The sequence below is a fragment of the Mustela erminea genome, chromosome 5, assembly GCF_009829155.1.
Source record: "Mustela erminea isolate mMusErm1 chromosome 5, mMusErm1.Pri, whole genome shotgun sequence".
NCBI classification, from domain to species: domain Eukaryota; kingdom Metazoa; phylum Chordata; class Mammalia; order Carnivora; family Mustelidae; genus Mustela; species Mustela erminea.
This window is the reverse complement of record NC_045618.1, coordinates 62,774,635-62,798,300: the sequence shown is the minus strand read 5'-3', so window position 1 is coordinate 62,798,300 and position 23,666 is coordinate 62,774,635. Positions and strand designations below refer to the sequence as shown.

The 23,666-nt window shown below is 49.5% G+C and overlaps 1 protein-coding gene across 13 annotated transcripts in view; it reads left to right on the top strand.

The window, feature by feature from the left end:
* The window catches only part of PLA2G4E (phospholipase A2 group IVE), a 62,070-nt gene that overhangs the window by 19,941 nt on the left and 18,463 nt on the right, over positions 1-23,666 (top strand). For 3 of the 13 annotated variants that reach the window (XM_032343400.1, XM_032343401.1, XM_032343402.1), the window contains exons 2-7: positions 6,216-6,327; positions 11,760-11,832; positions 18,135-18,271; positions 20,245-20,376; positions 21,175-21,215; positions 23,620-23,662. In XM_032343400.1, the coding sequence (XP_032199291.1) occupies positions 6,216-6,327; positions 11,760-11,832; positions 18,135-18,271; positions 20,245-20,376; positions 21,175-21,215; positions 23,620-23,662 (538 nt within the window). Of the gene's footprint in view, positions 1-2,610; positions 2,640-6,215; positions 6,328-11,759; positions 11,833-18,134; positions 18,272-20,244; positions 20,377-21,174; positions 21,216-23,619; positions 23,663-23,666 lie in introns of those variants that run through there. The other 10 variants (XM_032343406.1, XM_032343407.1, XM_032343408.1 and 7 more) reach the window with 6 other exon arrangements.

Sequence of the window (23,666 nt, the reverse complement as noted above, 5' to 3'; positions counted from 1 at the left end):
TATATATTATATAATAATAAATTTATATTAATTTATATTATTAAATTATATTTATATTATATAAATTATACTAAATTTATATTATTTATATTAAATAAATAAATTTATATTAATATAAATAAAATTTATATTAATATAAATATTAATAATATATTATATTAATATATCATATAATATATGACCTATTATATTTTAATATTTATTTATTTACTAATATAATTTAATATTTAATAATATAATTTAATATTTAAATCAATTTAATTAAAATAATATTTAATATTTAAATTAATTTAAATTAAATCGATATTTAATAATATAATTTAATATTTAATAATATAATTTATCATATAATTATTAATATCTATATATTAATAATATTAATATATTTATATTATTTATATTATATTTATATAATATAATATATTATAATATTAGTTATTATAATATAATAATATTATATATTATTATTACTATTATTCTATATTCTATTCTATATTATTCTATTATTCTATATTATTCTAATATATATTTATATATAATATATAAATATATATATTTATTTAAATAATAAATGAATACTGTCTGGGGCGTCTGAGTGGCTCAGTGGGTTAAGCCTCTGCCTTCGGCTCAGGTCATGATCTCGGGGTCCTGGGATCGAGCCCCGCATCCGACTCTCTGCTCAATGGGGAGCCTGCTTCCCCCTCTCTCTCTGCCTGTCTCTCTGACTACTTGTGATCTCTGTCTCTCTCTCTCTCTCTCTCTGTCTCTCTACACCAAATAAATAAATAAAATCTTTAAATAAATAAATAAATACTGTCTGTCAAATAAATAAAATCTTAAAAAAAAAAAAAAAGGGTATCAGGCTAGGGAACAGCAAGTACAGAACCCCTGATGCAGGAAAGAGCTTGCCATGTTCCAGGCATGGAGGGCCAGTGTAGCTGTTGACAGGGGGAGCAGAACAGATGTGAGCAGCCAGACTACCCTGGACCTTTCACGGCCATGGCAAGAGGTGAGAGCAGCCAGGGGCTGGGAGGGTTTTACTCATGGCCATCACAGAATGTAGCTGATGTTTTTAGGAGATCACTTGTGCCTTCAGCAGAGAATGGCTTGTAGGAAGGCAAAAGTGGAAGCAGGGAGACCAGTCAGGCTAACTCAGTCGTTGAGATGAGTAGAGTTGGTGACTGGCACTAGACCGGTGGCCGTGAAGCTGGGGAAAACTAAAGGGAAAAAATCTCCTCTTTGTGCAGAGGACCGAAGACATGGAGCAGATCTTCTTCGGTCCCATGAGCCCCATGCTTGCCCCCATGATTGGTTATTTCCCTGTACCCACATATCCTTCCCCATTCTCTCTTCGGGAAAGGCAACCACGACTCAGCCTTCTCCATGTTTTCCGACTGAATAGCTGCAGTGAAATCTCATTGGTGTTTCAATGTGCCCTTCCCTGAATGCAGATGATTCTAAGCATCTCCTCAAATGCCTATTAGTTTTTTGGGTTTCCCTCCAATATAAACTGCGGGTTCCAATCTCTGGTCCGTTTTTGCGCTGGTGCAGCCATCTTTTTACTTGTGGACTACATGAAAATTCTTTGTGTATGCCAGATTGTCAATGCTTTGGTGATTTGCAGATGCATTATAAATATCTTTTGTCATTCTCTCTTCCATCTATCAACTTTTTTGTGTGTGATCTTAGTTACCGAAATCCTTAACCCTTATGTAACGACATTTAGAAATGTTTTTGCTGGGACACCTGGGTGGCTCGGTTGGTTGGGTGGCTCAGTTGGTTGGGCAGCTGCCTTCGGCTCAGGTCATGATCCCAGCGTCCTGGGATGGAGTCCCACATCGGGCTCCTTGCTCAGCAGGGAGCCTGCTTCTCCCTCTGTCTCTGCCTGCCATTCTGTCTGCCTGTGCTCGCTCTCTCTCCCTCTCTCTCTCTGACAAATAAATAAAATATTGAAAAACAAAAAAAAACTTAAAAAAATTTAAAAAATTTAAAAAAATGTTTTTGCCCTATGGTTCATGGTTTCAATGTGCTGTTTAAGAAATCCTCCTCATCCCCAGATCACGGGTAAGATTCTCCTACATTGTCTTCTATGAACTTTGTCGTTTTCCGTGTCAGATGTTGATCCCATTTACAGCCCTTTTATTTAGTATAGAAGTAAGTGGGGATGCTGTTTAATTTGTTCTATTTAGTGAGCCACTCATGTCCACGTCATCTGTTAAACAGCTGTTCTTTCCCTATTGACTTGTGCCAACTTTATCATTGATTAATTTCCCTTAACAGGGTGTGTCTCCTAGCCCTCTATTTCATCCCATTGGTCTGGTTCTTACACCAGCAACATACTGCTTGTCTAAGTGTGCCTTTGTAGTTTACTCAGAATCTGGTAGGGCAAGACTCTCCTCTTTACCAGTATTTTTTTTTTTTTTTTAGATTTTTGTTTATTTATTTGACAGAGAGAGATCAGAAGGAGGCAGAGAAGCAGGCAGAGAGGGGGGTAGGAAGCAGGCTCCCTGCTGAGTAGGAAGCCCGAATGAATGCAAATGCGGGGCTCGATCCCAGGACCCTGAAATCATGATCTGAGCCAAAGGCAGAGGCTTTAACCCACTGAGCCACCCAGGCGCCCCACCAGTGTTTTTTTAAGGGTGAGTTTGTTACCCATGGATATTTATCAAGAGGAAGAAATTTGGGATATATTTTGCAGATAACAGTGTCCTTGTAGCATCCTTTTGCTTTCCCGAAATTTTATGTTTCTCTATATTCAAATCTGGTAATATATCCTTATTGGCTTCTAGGTTTTGTACCTGATTTAGGAAGATTCTCTCCATCCCAGTATTATATTAATATTCTCCAATATCTTATTTTAAGTCTTCTGTAGTTTTATTTTAATGGTTAGATATTTAATCTGTCTAGAATTTGTTTCTGTGTAATTATGAAGTTGGGATCGAAGTATTTTATTCCAGTGGCAAGCTAGTTTTTCCAATAATGAATGGCCCATCCCTTCCCTATTTGAAAGACTTCCTTTATCATATTCTAAAATTCCATATATATGCATAGGGCTGTTTGGGGGGCTTTACTTGACTTAAGGAAAGTGCTGGAATCCAAAATTTGTTGGCAAAGGATGGGTAAGCATTTGAGCAGGAGAATGGCTGTTTAAAAGGGTGTTTCCAAAGCTCCCTGGCCAGCCAGGTGCGTGGGGATGAATCCCTGAGAGAATGAGGAGGCTGAGAGACAGATGTCATAGACAGGATAGGAAGGGAGGGACAGGCACCAGAAGCCCCTTGAAAGAGGAAAGGTGAGGAATTCATCCTTGCAGACTTCTTGGGCTTCTCCAGGAAGGGATGTCAGCTGAACCACTGGACAAATCTGCTTTTCAGTGCTGGCTTTCCCAAGGCCAAGGGCTGCTGGTGAGAGGCAGGCCCTGGTTGCAGTAGTCAATTGGAGTCAATTAAGAAGGCCCTGGACATTGCCACAGGCAGAGGCCTCCCAGGATGCAGGTTGGGGTTTCTGGGGGAGATCTCGGGCTCCCTGTGCATCCAGGGGGAGAGGAGCTGGGTGGGAAGGAACTCAGTGCCTTCTGCTCTGTAGCAGCAGCTTTAGAATTTCCCCACTAAGTGACTCTGGGACAAGGTGAAAAAGGGGACCTGGCTTGGAGAATCAGCTGTGTACCAAGAACACTGTTTAAGCTTCAAATGTGTGTTCATTTGGAGATGTATTAGGTGCAAAGGGGAGGCTGATGCATTCCTTACTTGGTCACATGGACTGGCACTCCATACTTTCCCAGCACACTTCGCGCCATCCCCATGGAGACCCCTCTCCCCTCCTGCCCTGCTTAAAGTCCACGCTGGACCCTTTACCCTTGAATTCAGCTCCCTCTTCTCCTCTCACTAGATTGTAAATCTTTGGTGGTTTCCTTCCAGATGATCCTGTCCTGAGCAGACAGCACAGAGCGGGGCACACAGTGGGCAGTAAGGATGTGCTTGCTTCTGGAATGTTCCCTCAGTTCACCACTGCATCAGCTCTAACCTGGGTCAGAAGCCATGCAAGGAGTGGGAGGAAGGAACTCCAAATCACCTCCTCTTAGCCTCCTACTCAATTTGATTTCATTCAGCTGAAATGAGACCCTGCTCTTGAAGCATTTTGGACCATGAGGAAATACAGGGGTTGAAGACCTAGATTATTCCATGCGTTACCCTGGATGGATGGAGTAGGCTGTGGCTGGGCTTCTTCAGTGAGGAGAGATCATGTACCAGGCTTTGGGAAATGCCCTGGAGTTGGGGGCTTGCCCTGGGCCTATTTGATAGGCAAAGGGCAACAGAGTGGAGGGAAGGGACAAGCAGGAAGGATCCCCAGTGAGGAGGTTCCCCAGAACTCAGCATATCCCTCACGCCTCACTTTCAAGACACTGTAGTGCTGTGGGTTGGGTTGCCCACAACATCAGTTAGCATCGCCTTCTTAAAGTTCAGCTCTGATCATGTCACTCTCCTGCTCAAAAACCACCAATGGCTCTTCATTGCCTTGGGAGTAAGTTCAAATTTAAAGCTTGACCTTTGAGGGTCACAACTATTGGGCCCTAATATATCTTTCTGGATTTGTTCTTTCACAAAGCCTCCCTCCTCTCTGCCCAGCTTCCACATTCCCTGTGTCTCACAGTCCACCCCCCACATCTCCTTCCACACCTTACTCCAGACTACTTGCATAGCTGAGCGGACCCTGCTTTCTGGCCTCCCTATTTTTGCACATGCTGTTCCCTTCCTCCTAGCATACTTTTCCCACCTAACATTAGCTTTTGAAATCCTAGCCATCCTCTAAGATCCAAATCAGGTGCCACCTCCTGCGTGAAGCCTTCCCAGATCTGCTCTTTTACTTCCAGCCAACATCCACCTTCTATTTACTGGGCTCCCTAGCCAGTTATTAGCTATGTGAACCACAGGTTTATAAACGTGAATTCGTATTCCTCCTTCTAAGATGCCCCCTGTTACCTTGGGAGACTTGGACCTCTGAGCCTCTGAGCAGTTGGATGCATTTGCCACCTCCCCGCAACCCCCCACCGCCGGACTATCAGCAACTTCAAGCCTGGACTTTCCTCTCTTAGTAGCATGTGTACAGTTGGTGCTCACTAAATGTGTGAACTAAGTTGAATTTGGTGGATTCCACTGAGGAGTGTGGGTGCTGAGTCTGTGTCCTTGGCTGAGGGGTAGATGGCAGGGAAGGGGAAGGATGCAAGCTGAGAGGGGTCCACGCTGAGGCCCCATCTGCCTTCTGGAGGTCCTGAAGAGCAGAGGGGAGCGGGTGGGGTGGAAGGGGGCACCTCTGCTGGGCACAGAAAGGCGTCGCACAGATACCACCAACCAGGTTCCATCCCTGCATTTGGGCCTAGTCAGCCCTGTGTTCAGATCTCACCCTCAATTTCACAAAATCGCTTTAATATGTGGGCCAGAAAAGCCGGTTGTAGGGCCTCGGGCGATGGCTCAGGCAGGAAACTCCCAATGTACCCAGCCGGGCAGCCAAGCCGGCGAAGTCACCTTACCAGGCCCCTGAGTGAGGCAGCGATCAGGCCAGAGATAGGGATCAGATGGGTGGAGCGGGAGCATCCTCTAAGCTGTCCTGAGATAGGCAGAGGCTGGGCACACCCTCTCTCCACCTGGCCTCCCAGGAGGGAGAGCTGGAGACACTTGCACTTGACCCTTTCCTCACCAAGGATTCAGGCAATTATTTTTTTCTTCTCCCTCTAACTTTGGGAACCCTGACCATCATCCCTGCCTCCCACGTGGTCCCTGCCCGCAGCTCCTGGGTACCAAGATGTGGGACTACGTGGAGTTAGGAGGGACGGTACTATTCCCCATACCTCTCCCAAGACGCCCAGAAGGGCATGACCTTGATAAGCTGAAGAGAGATGATTTATCCCAAATCATGGCTGGGCTAATCCTAAGGTTGTGAGGGTCCAGCATGCCCTTCTTGCCACCCGTTCCCTTGGACCACCAGGTGGTTCTGAGTTTCTGGGGGCAGCAGCCTGCTGGCCTCAAGGGTTGGAGCCCCCTGATGCTTCCTGCCTTTCCAAGATCTGAAGGCCTCAGGGCCCCTTGATACCAAGAGGTCGAGGCCCCCTCACCCCCCCATCCGCCTACCCACCATAACCCCTCCCCATGCAATCCCAGCAGAGAGGTATCCAGAGGGTGGAGCTCTGAGTCAGAATATAAATTCCCAATCTTGCCACCCAGCTGGAGAGCCGCCACGATGCTGCACAGACAGATGCCCGCCTGGCTCTCGCACTACCTACCAGACCTATGCCAAGCGGAAGATGGCAAGCCTTCAGCCCCCCGGGCCTCAGAGGTAAGGGAGCCGCACTGGGTAGGTGGGGCTGGAAGCTGAGCGCAGGAGGCAGACACCGGGAGGGCCGTGAGTATTGTAGACGTATTGTAGACTCCAGAGACACGGAGCATCTGGGCTTGGGCCGCCCTGACCTGGCACCTGGGGATGTGGTCTGGCCCGGATGGGGTTCCTGGGTGGATGGCCCAGCTAAGGGTGCCCACAGATTTGACCAGGTGTAGTGGTGTGGCTCAGGGCCTTCTGGGGCCAGGCCAGCACCCAGTAGATGGTGCTCAGTACTGCCAGGGGTGGATCCATGCTAGCCTGTCCTAGCGGTGAGCCAGCATTGACCTTGTGGACATTCTAAACTGCCATGCTGTGTGAGTGTGTGGTGTGGTGTCTCAGAAGGATCAGTGGCATTGCCAACCTTCCACATGGCTGAGAAGCCCAGCTGGATCTGTGGTCAAGACTCCTGGGTCCGTCAGACTCCCCTTAGCCTCCTAGGGAGACCTTGGGTTCAAGGGTCAGGTTGCCAGCGCTCCAGACCAGCTCTGCCTCTGCTTTCCCATTTACCGCAAGCTTCCAGTTTGCCATTGGCACGACATGGTCAGGCCTGGCAGCAGCATCTTCTTCCTTGTTCTCCTCTATAGGCCCCTCCCCTAGCCCACACTGAATCAATGAGATGAGTGAGACCCCCAAAATATCTTGCCCTTTGGGGGTAGAAGGTGGAGACTCTGCTCAGACTCCCAATAGCCCAAGGAGGGGAGCTCCAAGTTTCATGGTGCCCGGTGCTCTGCTGTCCTGGCCAGGATAGGTGTTACCTCCTGGGGTGTCCCCACATTTCCCCACAGCTCTCAGGGGGCTGGAGAGCCTCTGGTCAGCACTTGTTGCTGCCTCCCTAGTCTGGTGGAGCCTCCGAACCTGGGCTAGGTGAGGGGAGAGCTTCCACAGAAGGGACAGAGCACCTTGAAGGGGGGTGTAGAGCAGCTGAGAAGTGTGCCTGTCCCTCTTAGGTCCCCAAGGCTCCATGACTGAGAGCTGGACTTCTTGCCCTGACCCCTCACCTCCCCTGTGTGATAAAAAAGGAGAACAGCCATGGTAGCTCCTCCTGGTCTGGGATGGTGCTCACACTAGCTGGGTCATGTCCTGAGGTCCTATGAAGTCCTCATCCCAATGGTGTCCTTTTAGGGAGGGCCCACACATCCTGGAAGCCACTGCCGGGCTGCTGGGAGCTCCGACACAGGTGTTGCAAGGAACCGGTGGGATGGATACACCCAGCTCCCTGGGGGGAGGAGGAGGTGGCCTCACCGGCCAGGCCTGCCCCAGAAGCCTTGGTGAGGGAGTTCCCACAGGCGCCCTCGGAGCCGTCTGCCCTCTCCTGCACCCCAGACCTTGTGGGCTGGTTTGGTTAGGGTTCGCCTGGCCCCGGCGGATGGGTATCACACCCACCACTTCTGAAACCCCATGTGTCAGACCCCCTTCCCCTCTCCCCACTCCCGATGTGGGAGCCCGTTGGTGATAATTCTTCGGACCGATTTGTGGTGACAGCCAAACCTGGGGTGCAGGGAGAGCCCTGAATTGGCCGCTGAGGGCTTACTCCTGCCTCTGCTATTAAGCAGTCCAGGGCATGACCAGGAGCAAGATTTTAGCGGGTTTGGTTAATTCTCCGTGAGAGCCAGCCCCCAGGCGGATGGAACGCAGGCTACCCTGCGGTCAGGAAGATCTGAGCCCCAAGTCCTGGCCCTGCGGCTTCGGCGCTGGGTACAGGCGTGAGAAGCAGTATCTGTAGACCCAGGCTTCTCCACAAAGTAGGGATAAGAGCACCTTCCTTGGAGCGTGGCTGGGGTGCTACATGAGAACAAATGCGGTGCCCCCTGGGACGGGCTCAGGGCCGGGTGCGCTAGAGGAGGGCAGAGAGTTGTGCTCCATGACCCGCACCAAGGGCCTATCTACGAAGTTAGGGGTGGGTGGGATGGGGTGGAGGGGCATCTGTTGAATTGCCTAATAGCCAGTCCTGAGAGTCAAAGAGTCACATCTTGTCCACAAGAGAAGGCAAGATCCCCCTCTTCTGAGTAGGTCTCAAGGGGAAGTAGGGTCCTGCAAGCTCCACCCCAGGAATCAAGGTGGGAGGGGGGGGCGGAGCCAGAGCCGCCTGAACAGTAGAGCCCTTTCTCCCACATGGCTTCCACGAAACCGCTCACACAGGCCCACCGTCCCTGCACAGCTGTACTTACTGGTTATTAATGCGCTGAATACATTTCTTTACTGTTTGTCCCACAGTTCCTGCCTTGAGCTCCAGCTCCCCTGGGTGCTCCCTGATCCTTACCCAGGACCCTGCAAGGCCCCCATCAATGTCCATCCCAGCTCCAGGCGGCAGCCCAGCTGGCATGGTGCCCAGCCATGGCTGCTGTTCAGTAATTTTATTTTCACCCTGATAACCAGCCAAGGCATCCCGTCCTAGGGTCAGGTTTGTTCAAGTCCTTAAAGTGTTTACCCTTACCACACTGTAAGCCACCCCGTAAACTTGGGATCTGTAATGTCCCCGGTTTCTGGTTCCCATCTGCACAGCCACAGCCATTGGTACTTTGTTCCACTGGATCTTTCTACCATGTATCAGTTACCTCTGGGGCCATGAAGTTTTGCTTCTCTCCAGCACTCCTTCCGTTGAGCTGGTTATAGCAAGAGCAAAACAGGTACATTCATTTTTATCCAAGACGGTCATTTTTTAAAGACCTGGGTGTCGCACTCATCTGGGCCCCAGACTCGAGTCCCATGTTCCCACCTCCTTCCTCCCAGCATGACCGCTCTGGGCTCTCTCAACACCCCTTCCAGTTTCTGTCTCCTTGCTGGAGAGATGTCAGAGTCCTTTGAGGAGCGCTTTGGAACTGGGTCTCTCCTGCAGATTCCTGAGCTAGAAGCTGTGATTTGAGACTCCAGGTAGACCACAGAGGAGCCTTCTCCTTCAGGAACCCTTAGGGTCTTGTGTGTGCTGGCTCTTTAAAAAAGAGCGAGATGGTGGAATATAGTGGCAGGAATATAGCTCATGAAAGCGTTGCAAGTAGAAGAACTATTAGTTTGGGGGTTATTTTAGAGTCTTGGGGGAATTCCCAGTGAAAAGAAGAATCTGTCAGGGAAATAGTTTCTAAGAGGAAAAGATGAAGGAGGAGGGGGTGGGGGGCAAGTGACACCTGTCTTTGTGTTTAATGTTAATGCTCGGTTCCAAGTAAGGGGATACCATGGCTGTGGTTACACGCTCAGGCTGAAGAATAAAAATTGAATTCAAACTAGGGCTCCTCCGATTCTAGCTGAGGGCCCAACATCCAAGGACTCAGACTCAGATTCGCCATCTGTAAAATGAGGCTAATAATAACTGCTCCGTGGGGGTGTTGTGAGGACTGAGCAAGATGGAATGTAGAGATTACACACACCACGCTTAGCACATGGCGGACGCCTGACAGGTTGCCGCTGAGGCGGTTGGCGCTGCTGAGGTAGAGTGGGAAGAGGTGGGCAGCCTCCCTGGACTTTTCCTGGAAGGCAGGGGGGACCTGGAGTGAGGTCCTAGCGGAAGCCGTGAGTTCTCACGCCCTTCCAAAGAAGACACATGGGGCAGCAGGGGGGTGCAGTCCAGCCCCTCCAGGAGGCAGGAGAAGCCCTTCAATGCTATGAAATGTCCCTGAGGACTGACTCTGGCCCGGGCTGAGGCCTTCGGCGGTCCATTTGAACTCTTGTTGCCCTCTGAGAAAGTAGGCCAGTGGGAACAGGCTTTGCCACAGATGCTCTCACAGGTGAAACCTGACTCTCGCTTCCTCACCAGATCAGACCAGGACACCCACTCCTCGGGAAGGGGGAGTGAGAAATGAGGAGCCCACCCTGCTTAGAATGGGCCTGGCCAAAGACCCAGTCCTATTTCCAGCCTTGGGGGAGGGTGGCGGGGAAGGGGGGAGAAGCGGTGTGCGTGGCCTTTGGCTGAGTCACACAGCTCCAAAGAGAATCCTGTGAGATCGTGTTACGGACTCTGAAGACAGCCTCACACCCACACCTTCGTGAGGTTGGCTATTTCAGAGCCAGCCTCACACGAAGGGATTCAGACCTATTTATAACTATAAACTATAAATACTATTTATAACTATCAGTTTAGCTTCTGCTCTGATTCTGAGGCAGCTGATGGGGATTGAGGAGGAAGAGGCTCTAATTCTATCTCAGGGTCTATGGAGCAGCCCCACCTCTGGGTATCGTTCTGTTGTTGCTGCTTAGAATGGAGCTCTGGAAGAGGCTGGAAAAACAGACATCAAAATGGTGACAGTTCTCATGACAAGAAAAAAAGCTCATTGTCACCCTGTATGGTGATGGGTGTTAACTCCTTGTGGTAATCTTACTGCAGTATCTGTGTATATCAAAATCATTACGTTGTACACTTAAAATGAATACAATGTCATGTCAATGATATATCAATTTAAAAAGATAGCAAAACCTCTGTCATAAAGGTCTTATGAAGATTTAAATATGTAAGAAAAGTGTCTGGCAAATAGTAAGTGTTCAGTAGTATTATTACCTTTGACGATACCCAAAGCACATAAATGATCTGTGTACAGTCTGAGTTGAAAATCAAAATAATTATAACATTTATTTACTTTTTAAAAGATTTTATTTATTTATTTGAGAGAAAGAGAGCAAGAGAGAGAAAGAGAGAGTGCATGCACAAGCAGAGGGGAGGGATAGAGTGAGAGGGAAAAGCAGACTCCCTGCTGAGCAGGGAGCCTGATGCGGGGCTCAATCCCAAGACCCTGGGATCATGACCCAAGCCAAAGGCAGACGCTTAACGACAGAGTCACCCAGGTGCCTCTAATTATAACCTTCAAAAAAACCCAAAAAACAAGAAAGTGATTATAGTGATCGTCTGAGTGGTGGGATGCTGGAGACTTTTCTTTTTCTTCATACTTTTATGTTTTTCCCAAAACCCCAGTAATATTTTAAATAGAGAATTGCATCCTCTTAAAAAGGCATAATGAGATTTTGACAGCATAGCGTGAACTGTGTGGAGTGTAAAAGGTTCTAGTTCAAAGGCCTCTGTAAATATGGTCATTTGGTCAGTGGGAGGGGTCCCAGGGCATCTGCCATGGGCGCAGGCTAGGAGTGAATAGTAAACAGACTCCTCTAAGCCTGGGTAAAACTCTCAGGGAAGGGTCTTCAAATCTCATGATTCAACCAGGAAAAGCATGAACAGAACAGACCTGAAGCAGTCTCCTTGCAAGATGTGCTGGCTCATAGTGGGGGCAGGAGAAAGCATCTCACCTCAGTGGCCTTGCGGGCCAGTGATATCCTCTGGAGCCCAGAAATGCACATTGGCAGGAGAGGCTTCTTGAGTCTGAGCAGTGGGAGCCTGTGGCCGGCTTGAGCTGCTCTCTCTGTCAGCGTTGTCACCTGAAGACTGAGTCTGCTATCCTCTCCATCCACAGGGCGGGCTGTCTCCATGCCACATGCTAACCGTGAAGGTCATCCGGATGAGAAATGTCCGACAGGCTGATAGGGGTGAGTATCCTGCCCTGTCTTGCCTCCTCTGCTTGTGGGACCTGGCTGGAGACACATCGGAGGTGTGCAAGGTGTGGGGGGTGTGGGAGTATGGAGGGGGTGAGTGTGGGTGTGTCTGCTATACTCAGGTTGTATTTCAGACTTCGGGGTTTATATCATTTTCCCAGGTCCCTCCTCGCACCTATAGCCTTGGCACGATCAGCCGCTACAGTCTGCCTGGGTCTGAGAGCCCCGTTCACCTTACTCTCTCCTCCCCACTCCCCTAGCACCCACTTCCAGGGGCAGCAGCTTCTCCTACACTGGGTACTCCTTGCTTCTGAATGAGTTGGTGGGCCAGTAGAGGTGAAGGAGAGGTAGAGGCCCATCTGTCAGCCTAGTCCTGGGGCCCCTTCTTGGTGTATGGCTCCTACACTGGGTTCTGGAGTTCATGGCAGAAGCTGCGCAGCACCAGCTCAGCAGCATAGCCCCATGGACTAGACAGTTTGATTCACCAGGGCTGGTTGTGCAGTGTTTTCTCACAGACGTCACTTTGCCCTCGTCCCAAACCCCACTGCATTCCCAGGTTATGGAGGTCCTGGGAAGTCTCTGGTTTCAGTGAGAAATGAAGGCATCTGGGTGGTCAGGATGCTCTTCTGATGCTTATCTTTGGGAATTCGAGAAATCAGAAGAACTCAGATCCCCTTCCTATGCCACCCTCAAGTTGCCCCATCCAGAGAGAAGCTTGGACCTCAAGGAGGAGAAAGCTCTGTGTCAAGGCCCCATGGCTGAGGGCGTGTCCCCCATCACTGGTGACCACACAGGAATGGCCCAAGGGCCACCAGGGCTCCCCAGAGCTCATGATATTCGTACTGCCCTCGCCCTGAGATTTAGGCTAGAGAGGTCCTGGGGTGGTGAGGGGGTGGTGGGCAGAGAAGGCAGAGAGCTATGATATCAAGAGTACATTTTTTTTTAGATTTTATTTTTATTTATTTATTTATTTGAGAAAAAGAGAGCACACGAGAAGGGAGAAGGTCAGAGGGAGAAGCAGACTCCCCGCAGAGCTGGGAGCCCAACGCAGGACTCAATCCCTGGACTCTGGGATCACGACCTGAGCCAAAGGCAGTGGCTTCACCAACTGAGCCACCCAGGCGCCCCCCAAGTGTACATTTTAACAAGGGAGACATTGATACCCGAAGCGATTATAGACCAGTAACAGGAGATGGCATTCTAACCTTGTCACTATAGAATTTAGAACTGGGGGTGCCTGTGTGGCTCAGTCAGTGAAACGGTTAAGCCTCTGACTCCTGCTTTGGGCTCAGGTCATGCTCCCCTGGTTGTGAGAGCCAAGCCTCATCAGGGTCAGGGTGTCAGGGTCAGGGTCCAGCTCTGCGCTCAGCAGGGAGTCTGCTGGAGATTCTTTCCCTCCCTTTGCCTCCCTCTGTGTTCCACCTCCTGCTCATGCTTTCTCTCTTTCTCTCTCTCTCAAATAAATAAATAAATAGATAAATAAATGAAATTTTTAAAAAAAATAAACTGGAGAAGGACACCGAAAGCCAGGAGTAGCTAAGGAAGACCACTCTGAGGGCCTGGGATCTGAGAGGGGCATAGTGTGAGCATCCGCGGGTCCTGGGAGCCTGATGTGGGGAAGAGGCCATCTTGAGGGAGGGAGAGAAGCCGCTGGGCCTCTGGGAGCACCTGTGGGGGGCAGCTTGCTCCTCTGAACGACTTGAGGGTAGTGCTGATGCCCACTGGGTAGGTGAGGGCTGATAATTGCCTAGAGGTGGAAGTAATGTTTGATCCCGGGTCTGGTCCTTGGGGGGCGTAGTGGGGGGAAGACAGGACAAGCAGGAAACAGAGGCTGGGGCCAGGCAGAGGAGCAACAGGGATCCAAGGGACAGGGCAGCTGGGTTCCTGACGGGTTCCTGAGGGAGGGATTGTGTGATTTCCTGAGGTGAGTGGCAGACTGTCCTGGAGCACAGGTGGGGAGAGGCTGACAAACTTGGTGAGATGCTGTTGCCACAGTGCAGGCATGAGTGTCTAGGGCAGAGGAGGGAGGGCCCTGGGGCTGAGGGAAAGCCAAGGGGTGGGGAAGGACTCCAGCTGGGCCCCCTGGAGGACAAGTGTCCAGAGCCCATGCTGGCCAGTGTCCAGTTTGGGCCTGGCTTTGCCAGGGACTTCTCGGGTTTCTCAGGGCATCCCAGGCCACCGGTGAGTGATCTGAGGAGAAGTGTTCCCTGGGCAGGGCCTGGCCACCTCTTCTGCCTTCCTTGCCCATGCCAAGGTGGGTCATTCGGATACTTCACTCACCCCTGGGCAACGCTCACCCACTCCCTGCGCCCCCAGGATACCCGCAACTTGCACACGCCCACAGCTGCCCTCACCTGTCTCCACTCCTGAGGTGTGTCTGTCCCAACCCTGCGGGTCATCCGGGCGCACACTCTCGTGGCATGCCTGCACCTGTGAGTGTAGACCTTCCCTTGGTCCAAGCTTCTTTCTTCTGTCTTCTCCTGCCACACCCATCCCCTGCATATCCCAGAGGTGAGAGGATGGGGCAACAGGCAGCCAACAGATGGGCTGAAGTCTGACCCACCGCCCTCTTCTTCCCTTTCCCCACAAGCCCCTCTGGCACACAGGCTGACTTTGGGAGGTTTCCAGGTTCCCCTTGTTGTTTATGTTGTTCTCATTTCCCCTGGGGAACAGGGCGGGAGGCATACATGGTGTCTGGGGGTGTCAGCCTGGGGCATGTTATGTGTAGACCCCACAGAGGACGCAGGCTGGACTCTGTTGCCACCTTGCCTGATGTGGTTGGCAACTATCCTGATGTCTTCTGGGTCCTAGATTACTCTTGCCCCAAACTGTTCTCTTCTAGCTTGGATCAAAAATGCGCTCCTCTCTGGTTCAATCCTCTAGTGTGTGTCTGAGTTTCCCAAGATTTCAAGTAGCCTGAAAGGGACGAGACTCAGGGATCCACCCATTCCCAGGCTAGGACTGGATGGAGTAGACCTGGAAACCTCCCAGTGGCCAAGAGCTTTTATTCCTCTTGGGAAATTCAGGTTAAAACTCAAACCAGCACCCTAAGGGATGCAAGGCAGGTGTCTCCAGAGGTATTAGGAAGATAGTGTTCTCAGCATCTGTAGATCTCATTGAGTCATTCTTTGCCACCCACATTCCGGGAAAGGAGGCATGTCATTCAAATGACCAAGCCCTCTATCACTTAAGAGGAACAAGGATTAGAACCATCAATGCCTAGGAAATCCCCTGCAGTCTCTGAAATCCTCAGAACTGGGTCAGCATTGCTTAACCATTCTTCATTGCCAGCATGCTGGTCACTCTCCTTCCAGTGAGAATATCCTCCAGGCCCCTACCAGCCTTGCTGTATCAAGTCACCTCTCTCCTCCCAGGATTTCCCCCTCCTTTGGCTGCTCTCTCCTTCCCAACCTTGTGGAGAGCAGTGGCACCAGTTCTCTTAGAAAGAACTGAAAAACCAATCAATGCTGGAAGTGTGGGTGTCTGAGCGATCCTGTCTCTTCCAGGAGTATTTGTATCTTACCTAGCGATTTAAGCCTTAGGCCAAAAATAATGAGATTTTATTTAATGGGCTTAATGGGAGAATTTTAGGCATGGACTGAAAATAGGAAAGGGATTTTAGAGGCAAAGGGGCCTCTACAGGGTTGATGAAATCATGCTAAGTAAATGGGTATAGAGTTGGCGGGGTCACTGCCTGCAGGCTCCTTCCTCTATACAGGAGGCAGACCTGAGAAGAATGTCTCAGGCTGAGACATTCTGGCAGGTGTCCAGACAAAGCCAACAGAGGGGTCCCAGGAGATCCCTGAGGAGTCTCCCTATAGGCAGACGAGTCAGAGATCCAAGTTGCTTAGCTGTATCTGTGGTGACAGCCCAGAATTTGATGCAGTGCCCTCAAGCAGGAAGTTGGTCTTTTCCATTCAGTTCATTTATCCAACAAATGTTTAGTAAGTGCTGACACATGGTCTCCAGGCCCTCCCGGCATCCAGAGTGCAGTGGAGACAGGTGCTCTGACACGCACTGTGGTGGAGTGTAGCTAGTGCCCTGCCAAGAGAAGAGCAGAGACTCTAGGCTAGGAGCAGGGAGGGGCACCTGGCCAAGATGTGGGGACTCAGAGAAGCTTCCAGCGGTGGTTCCTTCTGAAACCTGAAGGAGCTAGCCAAGGGAAGGGTGAGGCGAAAATGGAAGAGAACAGTGTTCTAGACAGAAGGAATGGCAAGACAGCATGGCACTCCTGAGACCCACAAATGACTGAGTTTGTCTGGAGTCTAGGGGGTGAGTACAAGCGCTGTATGTGCGGGCGCCTACGTGGGTGGTAGGGAGGAGAGAAGGAGGAGGGCTGAGGCTGGGGAAGTGGGAGAGGTATTCATGTTGAGTGATGGGGACTCCCTCCTGAGGGCAGATGGGAGCCACTGAAAGATATTAAACTGGGAATAACACAGTCAGCTCTAAAAAGATCCTTCTGGTTTATTCTGAGAGAAAATATGAGAATAGGGCAAGACAGGAGCCAGGACGCCCAGTTGGGAAGCGGTCACAGAGGCGACGGTGGCCTGCATCAAGGCAGTGGTGGCGCAAGTGAGGTGTGGGTGGGCTGGAGAGGTCAACAGAGTAAAGTGACGTCACGTAAGAGCCAAGGATGGCACTTGAGGTCTGGCCTGGCCACCTGAATTGATGGCGAGGAAGAGCAGGTTGGGCATGGAGGGGATGGGTGGAGATGATGAGGTCATCATTTTCTTTAGATTCCTCTGGGTTTGGTCATTCTTTGTATCTGGATTAAGCAATTATGAACTCTAAAATGCAGTGTCATCCTACCTTTATCGAGTGGGAGGAGGGCCATGTTTTCCAATTCACTGAATGTAAAGCCCTCAAAGATTAATCAGATATCGGAGATGAAATCAGAAGCTAGGGATGCTTATGATGCAAAGCGTGGTTCTTAACTCTATAATGTTGTTAGTGGGGTGACAAAGTAAAACTAGCCAGTCCAGGGGGACATCTTGGATTTTACTCTCATAGGACATTACTACTAATAACTATGAACTAGTTTTGGTCAATCCTACTAGAACAAAACTCATATGTTCACACCAGCTCCACCATCGAGAGGATTCTCTGACACCGGAGACTATGTTGACTTTTGCCATTTTCTACATATCTGGTGTGTACCCTGGGACTTACCCCAGCACATTGCCAGGAGAGGGACTAGGGCAATCATCCCCTCTTCCTCCCTCCTCCCAGGTAGAATGGAGGGAGCCAGGCTACCTGTTATTTTTTTTCACCCCATGCCTTCTGCTGCTCCAGCCAGAGGACCTGAGAGGCCTTCATCTACTTTGGGAGGGACTTTTAAGTACAAAACCTTTGCCCTTCCCCAGAGCACATCTAGCAACATCACCCTTGGGTCATTCAATTCAAATGAGAAAAAAAAAAAAATACATGGCCTCAGATGTGAGGGTTTCTTAAGTCACATGCCTTGTGTTGGGAGACTAGTATAGGTATGAAGAACCTGGCTGGATGCAGTCAAGACACTAGTCTTATGTAAATGGTGGCCCCTGCTTCTAGATTCTCTTAAACTCTTATTCCACCCAAGCCCTTCCCCATTCTGGCCTCTGAGCAGACTCACAGCAGACTCTGACCCCCTGTTCTCAGCAGCCCTGAGGAAGAGCAGAGCCCTTCTTTGGTTTCCCTGGTACCTTGGGCTAAGGCAAGAGTTAAACTAGACTCTGTGGGATCTCATCCTCTAGGTCTTCCATTGGCAGAGGAGAAATTCTATAGGCAGACTTTGTCCTAACCTAGCAGATGATTGCTCAGAGAACTGGGATGCTTCTGAAAAGAGCCAGAAGCCAGGACACCTGGATAGCTCAGTGGGTTAAGCCTCTGACTTCAGCTCAGGTCATGATCTCTGGGTCCTGGGATTGAGCCCCGCATTGGGCTCTCTGCTCAGCAGAGAGCTCCTTCCCTCTCTCTCTCTCTCTCTCTCTCTGCCTGCCTCTCTGCCTACTTTGTGATCTCACTCTGTCAAATAAATATATAAAATCTTAAAAAAAAAAAAAAAGAGCCAGAAGTCATCTGTGTCCATGAGAGTGATCAGTGGGACCTGAATCCCCCTGTGAGTTTTCTAGCCTATAGGCTGTGACCTTCTTGGGGGTTCTAGGACAAAGGTCTCTGAAGAGCCACCCATGAGTGAGGAGGGGAGACGAGGGCTTGTGCTGGAACTTGCCTGAAGTTTCCTTCTGACTCTATATTCTCCTCTCTGGACCTGGGTTGGTTCCCCACCCTTCCCTCCAACCCTGGTCTTCCTTGGACAGTGAGCCAGACAGACTGCTTTGTGAGCCTCTGGCTGCCCACTGCTTCTCATGAGAGGTTGAGGACTAGGACCATCTCCAACTGCCCAAACCCAGAGTGGAATGAAACCTTCAGCTTCCAGATCCAGAGCCAAGTGAAGGTGAGACTCAGAGGATGCCTTGTGTCCGTCAGCCTTGCCTACATTTCTGTTCCCTTCCATGATTGCTTGTCCTTCTGTTTGCTTATGTGTCCCTCTTATGTCTATTTGTCTTTCTTCCCACCTACTTCTCCTCCCAGTGACCCATCTTCCCACTCACCACTCCTTCATGAGGCCTGCCTCATGTTTGTCCCTCTGAGTCTACTTATCCTTCTACCTTCTTTCCTTTCTCTCTTGTCCTTCTACCTAATTGTTGCTAGAATTTGTGGTTCCTGCTGCAAAACGGAGCGTGCTTGCCAAACATGGTCCAAGTAGGAGAATACGGGGAGGGGAAAGGCCATTCTATTCACTAGGTCTGAGGCCAGTCTAATTCTAGCCGGAGGGCTTTCCCTATCTTAACTCCTTTTTAGAAGGCTTTATTATTTCTAATTCCTTGAATGTCTATTCTTTCATTTGTTGGGCTACTGTTTCATGGTGTTGGCCTTTCTCAGATATATGGCAGTTCTCGTACTAGAGAATTCTCCTTTGAGCTTACTGAGCAGTATGTTTTTTGGTGGGTTTTTTTTTGGGGGGGGGTTTTTTTTTTTTTTTTTTGCCTAATGTGGGGCTGAAACTCATGACCATGAGATCAAGCTGGGCCAAGATTAAGAGTCAGACACTTAACTGACTGAGCCATCCAGGTTCTCCCTCAGCAGAGTGCTCCTAAAACAAACTTGGTCCTCATCATAGGGGTATCAACACTAGTCTTGGGGCACTTGAGTCTTGATATCTCCAGCTTACTGCTTCCATATTTTAGGGTGATGCTTATTTCTGGTTCATGATAAGTCCTTTTTTTCCTTTTAAGAAGGGCTTTGGGGGTGCCTGGTGGCACAGTTGGTTAAGTGTCTGACTCTTGATAACAATGTGGGTCATGATCTCTGGGTCATAGGACTGGATCCCATGTCAGGCTCCACGCTCAGCACAGGGTCTGCTTGGGACTCTCTCTCCCTCTCCTTCTGCTGCCCCCTGAGCTCTCTCTCTCTCTAAAGATAAATAATTAAAACTTTTTTTAAAAAAGGGCTTTATATTTGTTACTATAAAAATATCTCTTATATTTGTGATTTTGGTGAGGTAGGGGGATTTTGACATGGGCTCAGTCTGCCATCTTGAAACCAGAATTTTGACTTCCTTTGTCTAAAGATCTGTGGGGCTGCTCATATGAATCAATGGGATTGCTTCTGGGACATGTCTGTTTTTCTAGTAATTACAAGGTCAACAGGTCTCATTCAGCAAGGAACCCCCAGACCACCTTGTGTCCACCTGATAAAAACCAAAGAGTCAAACCCAGCTCTAACCTGTATCTCCCAGGTTCCTTGAAACAAGAGAACTCAAAGCTAATCCAAGTCATCCAAAACTGCTGACCTTATCATTCAGCCAGATATCAGGGTAGGTGCTCAACTTTGGGACCGCCCATGAGACCTCTTTAGGGGCTGATGGATGGAGGGATAGAGTTCAAACACCTCACCTTAAGCCAAGTATGAGAATCCCTGTAATCTGCCACATCACCCCCCTGGAGCATTAAGGTGTTACCTTCCCTGAATTGGTTTTTCTAGCATGTAATGGGCTGTCTTCAGCTCTGGGGTCCCAGTGCTGAACACAGTCTATGACTTGGCAAGGGTCCTGCTTTTCTGCCCTTCCATCATTCCCCCAGGTGAAATGATATCCCCCACACTTCACAGGTCCTTGTCAACCTTGCAAAATAACACAGTTCTCCAGGACAATCAGAGCTGAGGGTCAGGAAGTCTTCAGAAAGTTAGAAAGGAGAGTTTAGACACGATCTCCCCCCTCCCGCCGAGTTCATCATTCTACAAATGTCTGTCTGTCATACTTGAGCCGAGACCTCTGTGCTGTTCCACATCCCTGAGACCCACCTCCTTGCTAAGAAAATGGGTCCATGCAAACACAGTAACCAGACTTGCACACTCCTTTCTCCCCAGAACGTGCTAGAGCTGAGCGTCTGTGATGAAGACACACTGACACCAGATGACCATCTCTTGACAATCCTCTACGACCTCACCAAACTCTGCTTCCGAAAGAAAACCCACGTGAAGTTCCCACTCAACCCAGAGGTGGGTGCCGGTGTCCAGGCCCTCAGCGTCCTGTCTCATAAGGAAGAGCTGCTTATGTCTGGTGCTGCTCTTCGGGCTTCTCTCCATGTCGCCAAGTCAGAAAACGACAGTACTGCTGGCTCAGTCCCAGTGTCAGGCTTACTAGCTGTGTGGCCTGGCAGGACGGATTTAATTCTTCTGCGCTCTTTTTCCTCATCTGTCCAATGGCAATGGTGATGCATACCTCGCAGGGTTGTGGTGACCCTGAAAAGGAAAAACCTAATTAAGGCCCCTAGCACTGTTCATGGTACAAAATGGAGATGGAGTAAGTGTTGGTTCCCTTTTCTCCCCTAAGAGTCCTTCTGCTGAGATAGCCCAGGGGACGGAGGGCAGATGAGGGTAAAGAAGGGTAAATCTGCAAATCAGAGAGAGTCAGAGCTGGACAAGACCAAGATGTTAATCAATTCAATCATTCAACAAATCCTTGACTTCCTACTATGGTCCAGTCACTGTTCCGGGCCCTGGGGACACGGCAAAGGACGAGTCTCTCTGCTCTTGCCCGGCTTCCATTCTGGCAGGGAAATTAAGGTCCATGAAGCCACAACTTCCTGAAGTTACACAACAAGAGGTGTGAAGGAACAGATGAGGGAAGGGGACTCTGTCCTTTGGTGCTTGAGTCTCAGCTCTCCCTTGCCCCAGATGCTGAGCCCCTTGGGAAGGCAGGAGAGCAATGGCAAGCTGAGGGTAGAAGCGAAAGGGGCATGTCTGGGAACAGGGGCAGCCCCAGTCACAGCTGCCTTCCCTTTATCCCCCTGCCAGGGCATGGAAGAGCTGGAGGTCGAGTTCCTGCTGGAGGAGAGGTGAGTAGACCCCATCCTCCAGGACCCCACCATGGTCCTAACCCCCCAGTGGCTCTGAGCAGGCATTTCAGAGCCTGGTCTGCTCTTTGGCTAACCTCCCTCTCCCACTCTCACCTCTGGCACCCCACACTGTGCCTCAGAGTCACTTGCGAGTTTCTAAATACTACAGGTGCCTGGGCCCCGCCCTGATCACCCTGTTCCACTAACATCAGTTTTGCTTCAGAGATCTAGAACTCTGGCCAAATTGCCTGCTTCAGCCCCTTGCATTCCTGAGAATGGCCTTTGGGAAGAATTTCTGCCCCATAGTGATGGGGCTTTGGAGAGGCCACGCTGAGAAAGAGGTCAGGAACAGGGGGTTTCCTCCTTGACCCTGAACTGTTAAAACAAACTGCCCCAGGGTTGCCTGGGTGGCTCAGTTGGTTATGTGTCTGCCTTCTACTCAGGTCATGATCTTGGGGTCCTGGGATGGAGCTCCATGAGCTCGGCAGGGAGTCTGTTTCTCCCTCTCCTTCAGCCCCTCCCCCGCTGTTCATGTGCTCTCTCAATCCTTTCTCTCTCGCTCTTGCTCTCAAATAAATAAAATCCAAAAAAAAAAAAAAAACCCCAAAACAAAACCTCCCCCAAACCCTGGTCTGAAACAGCCTGTCCCCTCTGCAGCCAGCTCTAGAGCCTCATCAAGGAGATGCTCAGGCCCAACATGTGGGATTATTTCCTGTCAGTTTCAACTAGGAAAATGACCCGAGGTCCTGGAGATTTCACTATGCTGGGCACTGGAGTAGGACTGGGCCCCAGAGCTGAAAGATAGGAAAGAGAAGAGGACAAAGAGAGAAGGGGCGAGAGGGGAGAAGCCTGCCCAGGATACTAGTGTGTCTTGTGACTGGGCAGCTGACTCCTCTCTGTGGTCCCCATAGGGCTGAGCCCCTGGACTCAGGATCAGCCCCAGGAAAAGGGGGAGGGTAAGAGGCAGGAGCTAGAACAAGAAAGCTTGTCAAACTCCATTCCGAGAGAGTCCTCTACCTAGGGGCATGTAGAACTCCTTGGGGTGCCTCATTTCCTACCAACCGCTGATTAACAAATTAAAATCAACTTTGTGTCCCATTGAAGAACATCAGGACTCTCTCCTCCAGTCCTTGATTCATCAAGACTTGGAGGGAAATTCCTTGTAGTTCGCAAAATGAAACACGTCGAAATTGGTAGGAAGAGTTGATCTGGAGACACAATCATCTTGGGCCTGATTTTGGCAAAGGGTGACTGTAGACTCCCATAGGCTAGTTGTAACCTTGAAGTCTTACATTCTTGACTTTATAATATGAAGGCATTTCGTATGCACCAGGCCCCTCTCCGGCTGGATCAGAACTGTTTGTTAAAAGCATAAATTAAATACAGCACAGAAAGGGGAATGGGCTGTTTCTGCCACCAGAAATCTTTCCACCAGTTGCAGGTGGCAGGGTCAGCCTTTTCCGGCTACCTCTTTATCCTCATAGCTCCTTAAAGTTGTGCAGAAAGCACAGTTGGGTATCTGGCTGGGCATAAAGAATAGTTATCTCTCTCTCTCTTTTTTTTTTTTTTTAAAGCTTTTATTTATTCATTTTATAGACAGAGATCACAAGTAGGCAGAGAGAGAGAGAGGGAAGCAGGCTCCCCACTGAGCAGAGAACCTGATACGGGGCTCGATCCCAGGACCATGACCGGAGCTGAAGGCAGAGGCTTAACCCGCTGAGCCACCCAGGCGCCCCTAGGATAGTTATCTCTTTAAAAAAAAGAAAAAGTCAGGAGGTTCCTGGGTGGCTCAGTCAGTTAAGTGACTTCAGCTCAGGTCATTAACCCAGGGTCCTAGGTTTGAGCCCCAGATCAGGCTCTCTGCTCAGCGGGAACCTTCTTCTCCCCCTCCCTGCCACTCCCCCTGCTTGTACTCTCTCTCTGTCTGTCAAATAAAAAAGGAATAAAAATTTTTAAAAAGGAACTCTTCTTCCAACCTTTACATTTATTTTTTTCATATTCTATTTAAAATGTATGCCACTTTTCACCTTGACAATCCACAGATATAAGGTTGCTTTATTTTTTTTTAAATACTGTATTTATTCACTTGAGAGAGAGAGGACAAGCCAGCAGTGGGGTGGGGCAGAGGGAGAGGGAGAAGCAGACTCCCCGCCGAGCAGGAAGCCTTCATGCAGGGCTCAGTCCCATGACCCCGAGATCATGACCTGAGCCAAAGGCAGATAGATGCTTAACCAACTGAGCCACTCAGGCACTCTGTGATCTAAGATTTCTTGAGCCGTGATTTTTATAAGGATCAAGGAGACTCTGCTATCTCATTATTGCCCCGATTTAGGTTCTTTATCGCCTCTTGAGAAATCAGGCAAGAACGATATAACTGACCAGGAGTTCTCATTTTGTTTTCCAGTTCCTCTCCACCGGAGATCCTCATCACCAACGGCGTGCTGGTGGTAA